The sequence below is a fragment of the Cherax quadricarinatus genome, unplaced genomic scaffold, assembly GCF_038502225.1.
Source record: "Cherax quadricarinatus isolate ZL_2023a unplaced genomic scaffold, ASM3850222v1 Contig255, whole genome shotgun sequence".
Classification (NCBI taxonomy): Eukaryota; Metazoa; Arthropoda; class Malacostraca; order Decapoda; family Parastacidae; genus Cherax; species Cherax quadricarinatus.
In genome coordinates this window covers 80,938-98,284 of record NW_027195281.1, presented here as the reverse complement: position 1 = coordinate 98,284, position 17,347 = coordinate 80,938, and the positions used below count along the sequence as shown (strand labels likewise).

At 37.3% G+C, this 17,347-nt stretch overlaps 2 protein-coding genes across 14 annotated transcripts in view; both read left to right on the top strand.

Moving 5' to 3' along the window:
* The window catches only part of beta-Spec (spectrin beta chain), a 159,847-nt gene that overhangs the window by 91,043 nt on the left and 51,457 nt on the right, over positions 1 to 17,347 (top strand). For 10 of the 13 annotated variants that reach the window (XR_011391131.1, XR_011391130.1, XR_011391128.1 and 7 more), the window contains 8 exons: positions 1,167 to 1,371; positions 1,469 to 1,843; positions 1,947 to 2,191; positions 2,416 to 2,639; positions 7,982 to 8,073; positions 9,480 to 9,584; positions 10,397 to 10,489; positions 14,870 to 14,991. Coding sequence is in view for 2 of the 13 variants with exons in the window: in XM_070080257.1 (XP_069936358.1) it covers positions 1,167 to 1,371; positions 1,469 to 1,843; positions 1,947 to 2,191; positions 2,416 to 2,639; positions 7,982 to 8,073; positions 9,480 to 9,584; positions 10,397 to 10,489; positions 14,870 to 14,991 (1,461 nt within the window). In the remaining 11 variants the exon portion in view is untranslated. The remainder of the gene's footprint in view (positions 1 to 1,166; positions 1,372 to 1,468; positions 1,844 to 1,946; positions 2,192 to 2,415; positions 2,640 to 7,981; positions 8,074 to 9,479; positions 9,585 to 10,396; positions 10,490 to 14,869; positions 14,992 to 17,347) is intronic. The other 3 variants (XR_011391132.1, XR_011391124.1, XM_070080258.1) reach the window with 1 other exon arrangement.
* Positions 10,496 to 14,862, top strand: LOC138851287 (uncharacterized). The gene has a single exon (XM_070080259.1). The coding sequence runs from the start codon at positions 13,210 to 13,212 to the stop codon at positions 14,470 to 14,472; it is 1,263 nt and encodes a 420-aa protein (XP_069936360.1). The 5' UTR covers positions 10,496 to 13,209; the 3' UTR covers positions 14,473 to 14,862.

Below are 17,347 nucleotides of genomic sequence, written 5' to 3'. Positions count from 1 at the left end.
GTTTTACTATAAAAAGAACATGGAAATGGAGCTCAAAGTAGGGGAAATGTTTGATTTTTGCCGATGTTCAAAAGTAAACAAATGATGTCATTGTCCAATAAATGTCCAGCTAGCCATTCTAATATGCAGTCATGAATGGGTTGACATTATTTGTACAACTATTACAATATTGCAGTAGTCTGCATAATAGTAAATCTTCTATTTTTTATTTGAATAAAAATTCAAAATAGAAAGCAAGAGTAATATCAGAGGGGCTTGGAGACATGACTGATGAACAAAGAAAATGTTATTTTAGAGTCAGGAATGTCTGCATTGTTCATTCTGGACCTTATTTTGAAATTGTCATATTTTTTAATTTTTGTGAAATTGGCCAAATTGCAAATTTCTGACCACGTTATTGGGTAGTTGAAATCGGTAAATGGGCAGCTTCTTGTACTCAATCGATAGAAAAAATGGAGTTCTAAACAAATAGCTATGAGTTTGGTCGACTGAAACAATGGAATTAGCCGAAAATAGGGCTCAAAGTGGGCGAAATTGCCGATTTGTAAATATCGCCGAGGTTGCTAACTTCGCGAGAGTGTAATTCTGTCAGTTTTCCATAAATTTTTTTTTTTTTTGGTGTCATTACACTTGGGAAAAGATTCTTTATCATTTCATAAGAAAAAATTATTTTTTTTTTTTTTTTAAATTTTGCAACACCAGGAGACACCTCAGGATTGGGGGTTGTGACGGTCAAGGGGTTAGAGGAGGGGTTTGGGATATTGGCAGTTTAGAAGGACTTCTAAACTGTTGTATCTGAGCACCTCTGCAAAGACTGTGATTATATATGGGTGATGGTGAAAGTGTTGAATGATGATGAAAATATTTTTCTTTCTTTTGGGGTTTTTCTTTCATTTTGGGTCATCCTGCCTAGGTGGAAAACACTTGATGTGTTAAAAAAAAAAAAACTGAATAAAGTGAATCTGTCCTGTATGAAACACTTTGCTGTTTACCTACATTTCTTCAGCATCTTGGGAGGGTCTAGCAAGCCAGCCATTTGTTAAAGCTTGTTTATTGTGCTAAAGTAAATTACTGTTTTAGTTTTGTAATTACATGTTTTGTGAGTACTGTATTTATATTGTTAAATATGACTCATTTTAATTTATTTGTATTTTGTCTTAAACTAGTGAACAGATTGGAATCAGACAGTCGCAAATAGACAAATTATATGCAGGGTTACGGGATCTTGCAGTAGAACGCCGCAGCAAATTGGATGAAGCACTCAAACTGTTTATGTTGAACCGTGAAGTTGATGACCTAGAGCAGTGGATTGCGGAGAGGGAGGTGGTTGCTGGATCACATGAACTTGGTCAAGATTATGACCATGTGTCGGTAGGTGCGATGGAAGCTCAACAAGTTGGTGTAAAATCAATATAAATATAACTCCTTAATGACATAACATTGTTTATTTTTATCTCCTTTATTGCAGATGCTCCGTGATAGGTTTAAGGAGTTTGCCCGTGATACCGAAACTATCGGAACAGAACGGGTTGCCGCTGTCAATGAAATTGCGGATCAGTTAATATCCGCTGGTCACTCCGATGCAGCCACAATAGCAGAATGGAAGGATGGCCTTAATGAATCTTGGGCTGATTTGCTTGAATTGATTGAGACACGTACGCAGATGTTAGCTGCTTCCTGGGAGCTCCATAAATTCTTCCATGATTGCAAAGATGTGCTGAGTCGTATCCTAGAAAAACAAAATAGTATCTCAGATGAACTTGGCCGTGATGCAGGTTCAGTTTCAGCTTTACAAAGGAAGCACCAGAACTTTGTACAAGACTTGGTTATGCTTCAGCAACAGGTAAAGTCACTTAATAAATTTTGTAAGATATAAATATGATTTGTTTGTTGGTTACAGTCTATCAGCAGTTTAATTTGAAAGTAATAGTAATTGCTCTTAACAGGTGCAACAGGTTCAGGAAGACTCCTCCAAGCTACAAGCAGCATATGCAGGTGATAAAGCCCGTGAAATTACTAACAGAGAAGCTGAAGTGGTTTCAGCATGGTTGAATTTGCAAGGAATGTGTGAAGATAGAAGAGTTAAACTTCACGACACAGGAGATCTGTTCAAATTCTTCAACATGGTGCGCACACTTATATTGTGGATGGATGATGTTATCAGACAGATGAACACTACTGAAAAACCAAGGTACAGTAATACAGTTTACCTTTTCCATGTTGAGGTTTGCAGTGTTAGTGAACTAAATTACAATTGATACAGCAACTAATATATTTTTGAGATTTTTATTAATTTTTTTACTGCCAGAAAACATGGTGATGACTAAGATGCATGCAAATCATGTCTTATTGATAAATTTGTAAAGTGTTGTATACCATCAATAATATACCAGAAAACATGATTGTCTTTCACAGGGATGTAAGTGGTGTGGAGTTATTAATGAACAACCATCAAAGTCTGAAGGCAGAAGTAGATGCTCGTGAAGACAACTTTAATGTATGTGTCTCTCTTGGAAAGGAGCTACTTTCCCGCAATCATTATGCAACTCCAGAAATTAAGGAGAAGCTAATGTCACTTAGCAACCAGCGCATCAATATGCTTCAGCGTTGGGAAGAAAGATGGGAGCATCTGCAGCTCAGTAAGTTTAATGAGATTGCACAAGACAGTAGGGCCCCAACTTAACCCTCTCACAGTCAAGACCCCCTGCTCACAAATTTGCTCCGAGTGTCGAAAAGTTAAAAAAAAAAAAAAAAAAAATATTTTGAAATGATAGAAAATCTTTTCCCAGTGGAAATGACACCAAAAGTACAGAATTTGATGGAAAACTTACGGAATTGCGCTCTTGCGAAGTTAGCGGTCTCGGCGATATATACACACTTTGAACCCTATTTTCGGCCAATTCCATTGTTCCAGTCGACCAAACTCATAGCTGTTTTGCTAGAACTCCATTTGTTCTATCAATTGAATACAAGAAACTGCCCATTTACCAATTTCAACTACCCAATAAAGTGGTCAGAAATTGGCAATTTAGTCAATTTCACACAAATTTCAAAAGATGCCAATTTCAAAATAGGGTCCAGAATAAACAATGCAGACATTCCTGGCACTAAAATAACATTCTCTGTTCTTTAGTCACGTCTCCAGGCCCCTCTTATCTTACTCTTGCTTTCCATTTTGAATTTTTATTCGCACAAAAACAATAGATGATTTACTATTATGCAGACTACTGCATTATTGTAGTAATTGTATAAATAATGCCAACCCATTCGTGACTGCATATTAGACTGGCCAGTTGGACACATATTGGATGGTGACATCATTTGTTTACTCTTGAATATCGGCAAAAATCGAACATTTCCTTTACTTTGAGCTCAATTTCAAGGTACTTTTCATCGTGAAACCAATCAAAATCATCTCTATTTCTGTAATATATCTTCCATTCTGTCAAGTGAGACCAAGAAAACGAGACTACAACCATAAATACCATACAAAAATACACCGACAGTGAAAGGGTCAAAACATTAGTGTATTCTTGAAAATTCTTTGTAAGCCAAGTCTTGGAACTCAGAAGCTATTTTTTCAATTTTTTCCAAATGCATCCATATTATAATTAGAGATGCATTTCCAAGTCATAATACAGTACAGTATTCTATACATAATTTCATTTTTTAGCCAAGAATATTTATCCACTATACATAAAGTGCTGTACTTTTCACTTAAAAATACCTTAATATTAAACATTAATTTATACATTGATGGAGGTTTGAGTGACTTGTGCCTTGGAGTATGGGCCCTCTTCTCTGGGAGGTGTGCCGCTCTTCCCGTAGGGTTCTTACTTGAGAGCCCCAGCATCTCTCTTGGCGTGAAGTGGTGAGGATATTTCCTCAACTGTATTAGCTAACACTGTTGAAGAAACAATCGGAAGAAAAGCCTGGCACAAGCTGGGTTGAGGGTAGAAACCTTTGAAGCTGGTCACAGGTAGGATTAGCACACCAGACCTCTGGTTCGAATTCTGTTTATTCCACAAAAATAAAATTAAAATCAGTTTTACTTTTTTGAAATACAATGATACTGTGTATATATTTTTCTTTATTATACTTTGTCACATGGTGAATATCAAACTTGGACTGGTCTGTTGGTATTAGTTTTCAGTTCAGAAAGTGCAAGGGTATATACATGTATATAGATGTTTTGAACATTTTTAAAACATTTAAAGGCAATGGGGTCGAAGAGGTATGGGGTAGGTTTAAAAATGTAGTGTTAGAGTGTTCAGCAGAAGTTTGTGGTTACAGGAAAGTGGGTGCAGGAGGGAAGAGGAGCGATTGGTGGAATGATGATGTAAAGAGAGTAGTAAGGGAGAAAAAGTTAGCATATGAGAAGTTTTTACAAAGTAGAAGTGATGCAAGGAGGGAAGAGTATATGGAGAAAAAGAGAGAGGTTAAGAGAGTGGTGAAGCAATGTAAAAAGAGAGCAAATGAGAGAGTGGGTGAGATGTTATCAACAAATTTTGTTGAAAATAAGAAAAAGTTTTGGAGTGAGATTAACAAGTTAAGAAAGCCTAGAGAACAAATGGATTTGTCAGTTAAAAATAGGAGAGGAGAGTTATTAAATGGAGAGTTAGAGGTATTGGGAAGATGGAGGGAATATTTTGAGGAATTGTTAAATGTTGATGAAGATAGGGAAGCTGTGATTTCGTGTATAGGGCAAGGAGGAATAACATCTTGTAGGAGTGAGGAAGAGCCAGTTGTGAGTGTGGGGGAAGTTCGTGAGGCAGTAGGTAAAATGAAAGGGGGTAAGGCAGCCGGGATTGATGGGATAAAGATAGAAATGTTAAAAGCAGGTGGGGATATAGTTTTGGAGTGGTTGGTGCAATTATTTAATAAATGTATGGAAGAGGGTAAGGTACCTAGGGATTGGCAGAGAGCATGCATAGTTCCCTTGTATAAAGGCAAAGGGGATAAAAGAGAGTGCAAAAATTATAGGGGGATAAGTCTGTTGAGTGTACCTGGTAAAGTGTATGGTAGAGTTATAATTGAAAGAATTAAGAGTAAGACGGAGAATAGGATAGCAGATGAACAAGGAGGCTTTAGGAAAGGTAGGGGGTGTGTGGACCAGGTGTTTACAGTGAAACATATAAGTGAACAGTATTTAGATAAGGCTAAAGAGGTCTTTGTGGCATTTATGGATTTGGAAAAGGCGTATGACAGGGTGGATAGGGGGGCAATGTGGCAGATGTTGCAAGTGTATGGTGTAGGAGGTAGGTTACTGAAAGCAGTGAAGAGTTTTTACGAGGATAGTGAGGCTCAAGTTAGAGTATGTAGGAAAGAGGGAAATTTTTTCCCAGTAAAAGTAGGCCTTAGACAAGGATGTGTGATGTCACCGTGGTTGTTTAATATATTTATAGATGGGGTTGTAAGAGAAGTAAATGCGAGGGTCTTGGCAAGAGGCGTGGAGTTAAAAGATAAAGAATCACACACAAAGTGGGAGTTGTCACAGCTGCTCTTTGCTGATGACACTGTGCTCTTGGGAGATTCTGAAGAGAAGCTGCAGAGATTGGTGGATGAATTTGGCAGGGTGTGCAAAAGAAGAAAATTAAAGGTGAATACAGGAAAGAGTAAGGTTATGAGGATAACAAAAAGATTAGGTGATGAAAGATTGAATATCAGATTGGAGGGAGAGAGTATGGAGGAGGTGAACGTATTCAGATATTTGGGAGTGGACGTGTCAGCGGATGGGTCTATGAAAGATGAGGTGAATCATAGAATTGATGAGGGAAAAAGAGTGAGTGGTGCACTTAGGAGTCTGTGGAGACAAAGAACTTTGTCCTTGGAGGCAAAGAGGGGAATGTATGAGAGTATAGTTTTACCAACGCTCTTATATGGGTGCGAAGCGTGGGTGATGAATGTTGCAGCGAGGAGAAGGCTGGAAGCAGTGGAGATGTCATGTCTGAGGGCAATGTGTGGTGTGAATATAATGCAGAGAATTCGTAGTTTGGAAGTTAGGAGGAGGTGCGGGATTACCAAAACTGTTGTCCAGAGGGCTGAGGAAGGGTTGTTGAGGTGGTTCGGACATGTAGAGAGAATGGAGCGAAACAGAATGACTTCAAGAGTGTATCAGTCTGTAGTGGAAGGAAGGCGGGGTAGGGGTCGGCCTAGGAAGGGTTGGAGGGAGGGGGTAAAGGAGGTTTTGTGTGCGAGGGGCTTGGACTTCCAGCAGGCATGCGTGAGCGTGTTTGATAGGAGTGAATGGAGACAAATGGTTTTTAATACTTGACGTGCTGTTGGAGTGTGAGCAAGGTAACATTTATGAAGGGATTCAGGGAAACCGGCAGGCCGGACTTGAGTCCTGGAGATGGGAAGTACAGTGCCTGCACTCTGAAGGAGGGGTGTTAATGTTGCAGTTTAAAAACTGTAGTGTAAAGCACCCTTCTGGCAAGACAGTGATGGAGTGAATGATGGTGAAAGTTTTTCTTTTTCGGGCCACCCTGCCTTGGTGGGAATCGGCCAGTGTGATAATAAAAAAATAATAATTAAAAAAAAAAATTGTGTAATTTATATCAGTGTAGCATTCAAAACATTTTAAAGAAAAACAGTAAAGAACATATGATTCTGGTGTCATTTTATTTGCTAAACATTGTAACTTCTGGAATCTATTCTTTTCTTGTGCAGTGAGATCATGCACATTTAGTAAGGACTACATAATTTTGAAGAGCATATTAACCCTTTCAGGGTTTCCGACGTACTAGTACGGCTTACGCACCAGGGTTATTGACGTACTAGTACGCCGAAATTCTAGCGCCTTCAAATCTAGGAAGAGAAAGCTGGTAGGCCTACATATGAAGGAATGGGTCTATGTGGTCAGTGTGCACAGTCTAAAAAAAATCCTGCAGCACACAGTGCGTAATGAGAAAGAAAAAACTTTGACCGTGTTTTTGGTTTAAAACAGCAACTTTGCACTGTATTTTCGTATGGTATTTATGGTTGTATTCTAGTTTTCCTGGTCTCATTTTATAGAATGGAAGACATATTACAGAAATTGAGATGATTTTGATTGGTTTCACAATGAAAAGTACCTTGAAATTGAGCTCAAAGTAGCAGAAATGTTTGATTTTTGCCAAAGTTCAAAAGTAAACAAATCATACTACGCGCCCAATACACTTCAACTGGCGAGTCTAATATTCTTTCACAAGTGCGCTGATATTATTTATACCATTTCTACACTAATGCAGTAGTCTGCATAACAATAAATCTTCTATTTTTTGTGAGAATAAAAATTCAAAGTGGAAAGCAAAAGAAATGTAAGAGGGGGCTGGGGACGTGACTAATGAACATAGGAAATGTTATTTTAGTGCCAGGAATGTCTGTCTTGTTTATTCTAGGACCTTTTTGGAAATTGGCATCTTTTGAAATTTGTGTGAAATTGGCAAAATTGCTAATTTCTGACCACTTTATTGGATAGTTGAAATCAGTAAATTGGTGGTTTCTTGTACTCATTCAATAGAAAAAATGGAGTTCTAGCGAAATAGTTATGATTTTTGTCGACTAGTACACTGGAATTGGCCGAAAATAGGGCTCAAAGTGGGCGAAATCGCCTTTGCGTAAACATCGTCGAGACCGCTAACTTCGCGAGAGCATAATTCCATAAGTTTTCCATCAAATTTCGTACTTTTGGTGTCATTATGATTGGGAAAAGATTCTCTATCTTTTCATAATAAACAATTTTTTTTTTCTGAAAAATTTTCGACCCTAAGAACAAGTTGAGGAGAGCGCCTCTCAACCCTGAAAGGGTTAACTTGGACTGCCTCAGAAGGTTTGGGATGATGCTTGAATTATTAATGAGCAGCAGGAGTGGCTGAGCACTCCTGTTTGTTAGATGTAATTAGGTTTCTTCTTTGTAAGCTCCTGCTACGCAAATGAGAGTTAGAACTTGCATGGCTACAAATTTGAAATCTAGGCTATACAAGTTTTTTCTTCTTTTTAGTTTTGGAGGTGTACCAGTTTGCTCGTGATGCATCTGTAGCAGAGCAGTGGCTTATTGCTCAGGAGCCTTACCTCTTATCTACAGAGTATGGGGTCAGTATTAAATTGTAAAAATTTTAATTTTTTTTTATACAAAACACTGATTTGCTTTCTTAATCACAGCAAGTGGGTTTGGGACTTTACAAGCTTTTGGAGTGTGAGCTATGTAATATTTTTGTGAAGGGATTCAGGGGAACTGTTTAGCTGGACTTAGTCCTGGAGGTGGGAAGTACAAATATCTTAGACTCTTAATGAAGAGTCTTAAGATATTTACAGTTTAGAGGGACATTTAAGCTGTTGTCTGTGCATCTCTGGCAAGACACTAATACTGTGATAATGGTGAAAGTGTTTATTGGCTCACCCTGCCTTGGAGGGAGACAGCCAGTGTGTTAATGGTGAAAGTGTTTATTGGCTCACCCTGCCTTGGAGGGAGACAGCCAGTGTGTTAAATTTTTTTTAAAGCACTGCCATTTCTCACTAAGGTAGGGTGTCCCAAAAAGAAAGAAAGAAAGAAAAAACTTTCATCATTTAACACTCGCCATCGCTCATACATAATCATTGTCTTTGCGGAGGCGCTCAGATACAACAGCTTAGACATCCCTCCAAATTGCCAATATCCCAAACCCCTCCTTTAAAATGTAGGCATTGTACTTCCCATTTCCAAGTCCAGCTAACCGGTTTTCCTGAATCCTTCACAAAATATTACCCTGCTCACACTCGACAGCTCATCAGGTCCCAAAAACCATTTGTCTCCATTCACTCCTATCTAACACACTCATGTACACTTGCTGGAAGTCCAAGCCCCTTGCCCACAAAACCTCTTTTACCCCCTCCCTCCAACCTTTTCGAGGATGATCCCTACCCCGCCTTAGTTAATAACATACCATATTCCAAACATATTGTTATGAATAATGTAAAATATAAAACTAACAATTCTTAAGACTGTTGTGGGTGGTAATGCAGTATAATATATTTTCCATTTAGATGAAAATAGTAAACATGACATTTTATAAGTGTTTGAGGTTGTGTAATAGTCAGCCTCGAACACTTACGTTAGTTAACTACACTCATGTATTTTTTAGTACAGAGTAGTTTCACTTCTTGTTTAAAATCTGCCTGAAAGCTGGCTTCGTTTTAATCTGTATCATATATAGAGCCTAAATTTGACCCACACAACTATCAATACTTTTTTTTTTATACAGTGGTACCTTGAGTTTCGAACAGTTCCCAACTCAAACAATTATGTAAGTGTATCTTTGTAAGTGCTTTTGTAAGTGTATTTTTTGGGGGTTTGAAATGGACTAATCTAATTTACATTATTCCTTATGGGAACAAATTCGTTTGGTATTGGCACTCGAACAGCCTTCTGGAACGAATTAAGTTTGTGACTCTAGGTACCACTGTATATGGTACTCTCGTTATTTTTATATATTTTCATTAATTTTTTTTTTTATTTCTAGAGATCCATTGATGATGTTGAAAACCTTATCAAGAAGCATGAGGCATTTGATAAGGCATGTTCAGCCCAGGAAGAACGGTTTGCTGCCTTAGAAAGACTAACGACGGTAAGTTGTACTTCTTACAATCCTGTAAAGTGAAAATCAGTTAAGTTCAGTAGTATGTTCTCAGCAAATCTATCAAACATAAATGTGCATGCTAAGTTTAAAATGGTGTACATTTATGCCATTGACTGGAGAATAAAGCTTATTTATTGAGACAGTAATGATTGATAATTTACTTAATACATAATCCTGTGCTACAATGCCAGGATTCTGTAGGGTGGGTGGGAATGTTGCTGTTCAATTAGTTGTTTGGATTGTGATGTCCTTTCATTTCTGGTAAGACAGCTATTGAATGAGTGATGGTGAATGTGTGTTCTTTCACTCACCCCACCTAGGTGGGAAATGTTGAATTTAAAAAAAAAAAAAAAAAAAAGATTGCCCAGTAGCGACATCGGTAGGCACTAGCACTGTATGTATCATATACTCTATTTTACAGCTTAAACTAGATGGCTTATGGCACGTTTGTCATTTGTTAGTCATGATAACAATTCTTCTAAACTTGGTTTTAATAGTAAATACTTAAATCATTATTGAAGTTGGTTATTGTAAAGTCACTTTGCCTATAATTCAGATCTCCATTTAGAATATTTATATTTACATAGCAGTGTTGACAAAAAAATATAAAGTTTTACCATGTAAATTTATTAGAAATTTCCAGTTTCATGGTTTTTTAATGTACTTTGCAAATTTTTGGTCATTATTGAATCTGCTTAATAATCAAGGATGAAATACTAAGTAAATGAAGTTTTGTTATGTAATTTTTAGCAGTAAGTGTTGATCATAAAAACTGATACTCAATGTTGCCTGGATGATAGCTGGAATTGCGGGAACAGGATAAGCGACTAGGCCTAACTGATGAGCAAGGCCGAGCTCTTTACTATGGTCAACGCTACACAGATGATGACCCGGTGAATGTTCGATATATGGCAGTGCTCATGAAGGATATAATAGTTTATTAGCACAAAGGATATTCCAAAATTATGAATTCTATATTCTGTCATATTAAATTTGTATTGTTCTTTTTGTACAGTATTATAAGTTAATACCAATATGGGTTTTCGTATATTTTTTTTTTCTTTCTTTTTACCTTCAAGAATTACAAGAGCAATCACACATTTGGGGTCCTAAAATCTTTATTTGTCAAGCAAAATGGAAGGTTAATTTGAGCTGTTTTATCCTTTATGAACAAAGCTATTTGTGTTGTAGGCAGTTGGGCAAACACTCACTGCCAGAAGGATTGTGGGACTTGATTGAATTGCACAAGCTTCTTTCATTCATATGCATATACACCATTATAATAAACACTAGTCACAGGTACAAACCTACAGAGAAAATAAAACTGAAAGTGATTACAGTACTGTATATTTTGGCCTTCTGTAATGTCTGCTGCAAAGCATTTCAGTGCGAGGCTGCAGTATACTATACTGTAATCGTCTCGCCTCTTGTACTTTCTCCATTGGATTTCATACATGCGTTCATTAATAAGGATGCAATTTTCAGTGTGGATTATCAATTTTAAAAATGGTTTTCCCATTACACTAATAGTAAAAAAAAGTCCCTCACTTCTTTGGCCATTGCTTACTAAAGACTGAATATTAAGGATTTGTTATGATCAAGTAAAATTATATAAATATTAATCTTCTCCATGAGGAAGTGGAACAGAATTCTTCCTCCGTAAGCCATGCGTGTCGTAAGAGGCGACTAAAATGCCGGGAGCAAGGGGGCTAGTAACCCCTTCTCCTGTATACATTACTATAGTTAAAAAGAGGAACTTGTTTTTATTTTTGGACCACCCTGCTTCGATGGGATACAGCTGGTTTGTTGAAAGAAGAAACATTAATCTCCCAAAAATTGGCTACTTAGGATTCTGGGGATCATGTTCGTCTTAAATTAGACAGGAGCTTAGTATCAAGTGGGATGGTGGTTGGATAAGTGGTAATTTAGAACAACCTTGAAACCTGCCATTGTTATGTAATGCTCAAGACAATTACAGTACCTGTAAGTCTTGTTTACAGGAGTACATTGGGTATGAAAAAAAATATTTTACCCTTAAGGTTATAAGATTTCTTTTAAACTGTTTTAAGGTGGTGTGTGTGTGTATATTTTTTGATAACCTTAACTTTTCAGTGGGATATGGCTGGTGTGTTGAAAGAAAGAAAGAACCTTAACTTTGAAATATTTAATAAATTTCTTGAATGCACTACAACATGCACAGAAACCAGCTAAATCCTTTGAAGTTCTTAAAAAAATAATAAGTGTTTCATTATTTCTCTATTTATGATAATAGCCTGATTTTTCAGTGTTTTGTGCCAATGAGTGAACATTCCAAAAGGATGTTTGCAGATGGCTTTAGAATAATTCACATGGTACATGAACATGAAAGGTGAAGCTTCAGGCTTGCATCTGTATTTCATACATTCTCAGGGCTTGGAGGATGTCTTTCAATTGAAATACAGCCAAAAATTTGGAAACTCCATGTTTTATTTTCATGTGGACCCTCCAATAGTGCCATTGTGATTACACATTCATTTGGTATAGTGTTATATATGGCTCTAGAAAGAAGTACTCCTTCCACCACTTTAAGCTGTGTATGTAATGGAAACAGTAGATAAAATATCTTGCAGTGTCATTCTTACTCTAGTCATTGAGATGTTATGTAATTTCAGTAGATTCTAATGGGTTTGTTTTGCCAGTCTGTGATTGTTATTTTAGATACAAATTTAGATTTGTGTATTTTAACAGTACTATTTTTACATGTTTCATCAGTATAACGATTGTTTTAACAGATAACTGTAGTTGTGTGCAGATAACGTGTGTGTGTGTGTGTGTGTGTGTGTGTGTGTGTGTGTGTGTGTGTGTGTATAGTGCATGCAAACACCATTTACACATACCAGTATTTAGAACAAAAAAAATTGATATTTTCCCTAGCTGGTGAACAGTGAAGTACTTAAACCGGCAGTGATTTATAGTTTTCTTGGTATTAATGAGGTGCTTTTAGATTACTGTGCAAGTGCTACTGTTAAAAAAATTAGGTTTAATACTTGTAGTAGAGTTGCTAATTTATATTCCTCTTGATATACTGCATGAATATGTTGGCACTCGAGTTATATTATCAAGGGATTACTGATGACAAAGAAATGCATACAGTATAATAGTCATGCTCTTCAAATGTAACATTTTGATAAATTTCTCTATAAAAGAGATTTGCTTCCGGTGTGATTTTTAACTTTGAGAAAATTGTTAACAAATGTTTTCATAATATTTATATTTACAGTCATGGATGGAACTAATTATATACTTTATATATAGCTGCTTCAATGCTTTCAAAATCCCTAATTAAATATTTGTGTATTTATCCTATGTAAAAGCCATAGTCTTAAATTTTTACATTTCATCCCTTATATCACTTGCATGTATACATAATCAACTTTCTGGTTTACTTTAAACTTGAACCCCTTGTAGTTCAGCTTTCTTGGGTGGCTACTTATCAACATTTACACACAAATTCTAACATTTGTTGAAATTTTTTTCAGTTTTAGAACATTTGTATATGGTGCTCTAATTGTGTGTACGATTTCTAAAACTTTTATTTATGTTTAAAGAATTTGCTTGATTCTGTTTTAAATGCATGCTAATTTGTTTTTGTGGTGATGGACAGCTTGAAGCCCTTAAAGTAACTGATGCAAGACCACGAGCTAACAGTGGTGATGGAATCAGTGTACACCGCATCTATCTTCCTCCATACTCACCTCGCCCACCCTCTCTCCGGCGCCACTCACTCCCCACCCCTGTACATGCATATTTCACAGCATTTTCTTGTCCGGCTTTAACGCAGTTGCACACTTCTAGGCAAAACAGTTCTCGTGTATTGTCAGAAAATATGCTAGCTAAGCCTGTTGTTAGGAATTCTTTAAAAAAACACCGGAGACGATTGAGTTCCACCTCAAATCCACAACTGTCTGAAACTATACGCACAAAAGATTTGGATACAGACAGTTTGTTTGCAGACATGTTAAATCATCGTTGCAATTATTATGAAGGGCGTCCAACTAGTGCTCCGCCTAGTAATTCACTACAAATTAGCTCCAAACTTTCTTCATATAATAGCACATCCACATCGATCAGTCAGTCCCAACAAGTAGAAAATAGAGACAGTGAATTTTCCCATCTAGGTATTCCAGATGGAGGTTGTGATAGTAAATCCAATAGTTCAGTTTGTGAATTTGTTAGTGTGGATGAATATGAAGCTCCATATCTAGAGGAGTCTATTGACAGAATATCCGAATTTTGCTCATATGGTATAGAATTTAGAAATGCCTCAGAGCTTGATTGTATTAATGAAATGGAGGGGGAAGAGATGATTGATCCAGTAAGTAGTTATAAAGCACACAGAAAAAGTCAGATATATGGTTATACAGACACAGCTGAGGATAGTACTACTCTCCCACCCATTTATGAAATAGAAGGTGAGGGATCAGAAATTACTGAATTGACTGACCCACCCAGATCAGTTGAGTACTGGAGCAGTGAAAGTCTGCTTGATGAGAAGTCAGAGCTCTTGAGTGTAAAGTCTGGTAAAACTACCTTTGCAGATTCCCCAAATCAGAGGCTTACTAAGAAAAATTATTGTGCTCAGTATTGCTCTGATAATGATTCCATCATGAGCTATTATTCTGTTATTCCCCCTCCTGATGGCTTGAGGGATAGTATACGTAATGTTGATCACTTAGTGGGAAAATTAGACCTGAAAAATGTACAGGGGTGCCCCTCTCCTGTATCACCTTTTCCCCTCACTCCACCCAATACTTGTGATTCCTCTCCTAAGCTGTTAAATGTTAAACACCCTGCAAGAAATAACCTGCATGCTCTGTCTGGTGTAGAGGTAAAGTAGATTTTGTGTTTCTTGTCTTGTATGTACAGTTCTGTATTACTTGTCAATACCTGTGTGTTTTTGTTAGTATTTGTGCATTTCTCCCTTAAGGAAACTGAGAGTTCTAAAATATTTTCCTATGTATGTATTTTTTTACTTTTTCTTAAAAAGTTATTTAACACTGAATTCTCATATTTTCTCTGTAAAGAAAATATTCTCTGTTTATAGATATCTGAAAAGGGGTTACCTGACAGTTAATATAAAAATTAATTGAAGTCAAATGTCTTGGTATGAGTTTGAATATATTTTGAAAAATAATGGTTTGGTATGTTGACTTTGTAATTGAAATACTTCTGTCTTTTTTTGTGTGTCATTGTAATATTTTTTGATGTACCCCTATATAAATCTTGTTTTGCAGTATGAACTAAAGGAGTTGAAGAGGAAACAGGAGGAGGAGGAAGAAGAGCGGCAAAGACAAGAGGAGCTGGCAAGACTAGCAGCTGCTCCTCCTCCACAGTCACCTGATCAACCACCAGATGGGTGAGTAGCCAAGATCATTTTACTCCCTGACCACTCTGAGACTGAAGAAGTACTTCCTAACATCCCTGGCTCATGTGTGCCTTCAAGTTCTAACAGTATCTGTGCATTCTAGTTTCTTGCCTCTCAGACAGGCTGTCCCTGTTCACCTCATCAATTTTCCTTTATATTTTCTATGTTATGTCCCCCTGGTTCTTCTATCCTCCAATGTCACTGTCCCATTCTGTTAGCCTCTCCTCATAGTTAATGTCCCTTAACTCGGGAACAGTCCTTGTTCCGTACTTCTGCACTGTCTTCCTTCAGTTTCTTAATGCGTTTTCACGTGTGGGTTCCATATTGGTGCTGCATACTACAAGATAGGTGTAATTCATGTTGTCTAAAGGGCCCAGACGAGCATAGACTGCTGAAGTTATTCGGCTGATGCTAGCCTCTGGCATTATACTGGGTACTATGTCCACCTCTAGGTCTTTGTCTTTGAGTGAAGATTGCAGCTTCTTACCCTTAGTCTCTGCCCCATTTCTGGCCTTCTTGCTTGTTCCTTTCCCAATCTTCATGACCTTAGATTTACTGTGGTTGAATTCAAGGAACCAGTTATCTGACCCCTCTTGCAATTTATCCAGATTCTTTTGGAGCTTTTCCTTGTCCTCTGTTTTCATTCTCATTAGTCTATCATTAGCAAACAGGGTTATATCTGAATCAATCCTATCTGGAATATCATTTGCATAAATCAGAAACAGAACTGGCCCCAATACCAGTTCTTGTGGAACTCTGCTTTTTACTCGTCTTCATTCTGATGTCTCTCTCCTGACAGTTGCACTTTGCTTCCTTTCCCAGAGATGCTCTTTGATCCACTGGAGGATGTTCCCTATTATTCCCACCTGAATCTTAGATTATAGCCCAGCTTTTTTGTGGAGTAAAGTGTCACACTTCTTGTAAAAAAAAAAAATTGCAATTCACTCCACCCTCTTTCTTATTGCATATCTGTTCCTTTGTCATATAACTCCAAGTTAGTACAAAAAGATTTGCCATCCCTAAACCTATTCTAGTTATTGTTTATGATTTATAAAACTTGTTTTAAACTTAAGTGCAGCAGAAATCATAATATACGGCATATTTCATGAGGGACTGGTCTCCACCTATGAAGGCTGAGGGACTGATCACCTCAAAATTACTTCTTTACTATCTTCAGTGTTATGACCTGTGTTTAACTGAAGCAGGCTTCTGCATAGGCAAAACATTTTTGGCAGTATGAATACCCAAATGTTGTACATCTCTTGTTCATAAACATTAAAAAAGGGACTTTTAACATTGTTAGTTGCTCATACTGTAACTTTTGTGCTTCATTTAGCACAGTGGAGCCTTGGTTTTCGTTTGCCCTGGTTTTTGTCGAATTCTGTTATTGACGATTCTTTTTTTTTTTTTTTTCCTTCCCAGTTTTCGTTCACCTCGGTTTTCATCTGCTGTACCGAACGTGTCCACCTGCCTGTGCCCACACAAAGCATCCCATGCATACATTCTGAGTCTGTCTGGCTTTGTTTCTTATCGAGTGAACATTACCCTGTGTGTTCATACAAAACATTTTTTAATAATCCATTGTTTTTTGTGCTTGTTTATTGAGTGTGATGCTAAATAAGCCACCACGGGGCCAAAGAAAGTTCCGAGTGCCAGCCCTTTGATAAAGAAAGTGAGAAACATGATAGAATTGCTTCAGAGGAGGAGGAGGAGGAAGAGAGAGGGGAGACTGCCTTCTTCAGTGGTTAAGGATGTGTGCAAAGTGGATTGAGTTGCAAAGTTTTGTGGAGAAATATCACCCTAACAAAGCTGCTGCAAGCCATGTCTGCAACATGTTCAATGTCAATGCCTTGTCCCATTCTAGGCAAATCTTAGTGCCACCAGAAACAGACCTCAGGACAGATTTTTTGTGCGACAGGGATAGCGACTTGAGCTGGTCCTAGTGCCAGTAAAAGACAAAGAAGGGAAGTAACCTTGGATAGGGACTTGATACCTGAAGTCCATATGGAGGGGGATTCCCCTTCCAAACAATAACCTCTCTTCCTCCCTCTCCCCTCCTCGCTGTCTTCCGTAAGCCAACAAGTCTTCAATAAAGGTAAAAGTGATGTTAAATGTTCATTTATCCATTTCATTATTCCTTTATATTTATTTCTCATTTTTTCTGTATGTAAAACTATAGTTATTCTCTGTAAAATGTATTTTTTGTTAATATTTTTGGGTGTCTGGAATGGATTAATTGGATTTACATTATTTCTTATGGGAAATATGGCTTCAGCTTTCGTCAGACATTCTGGAACGAATTAATGGCAAAAAACCAAGGTCCCACTGTATTTGTAATGGAAATCTG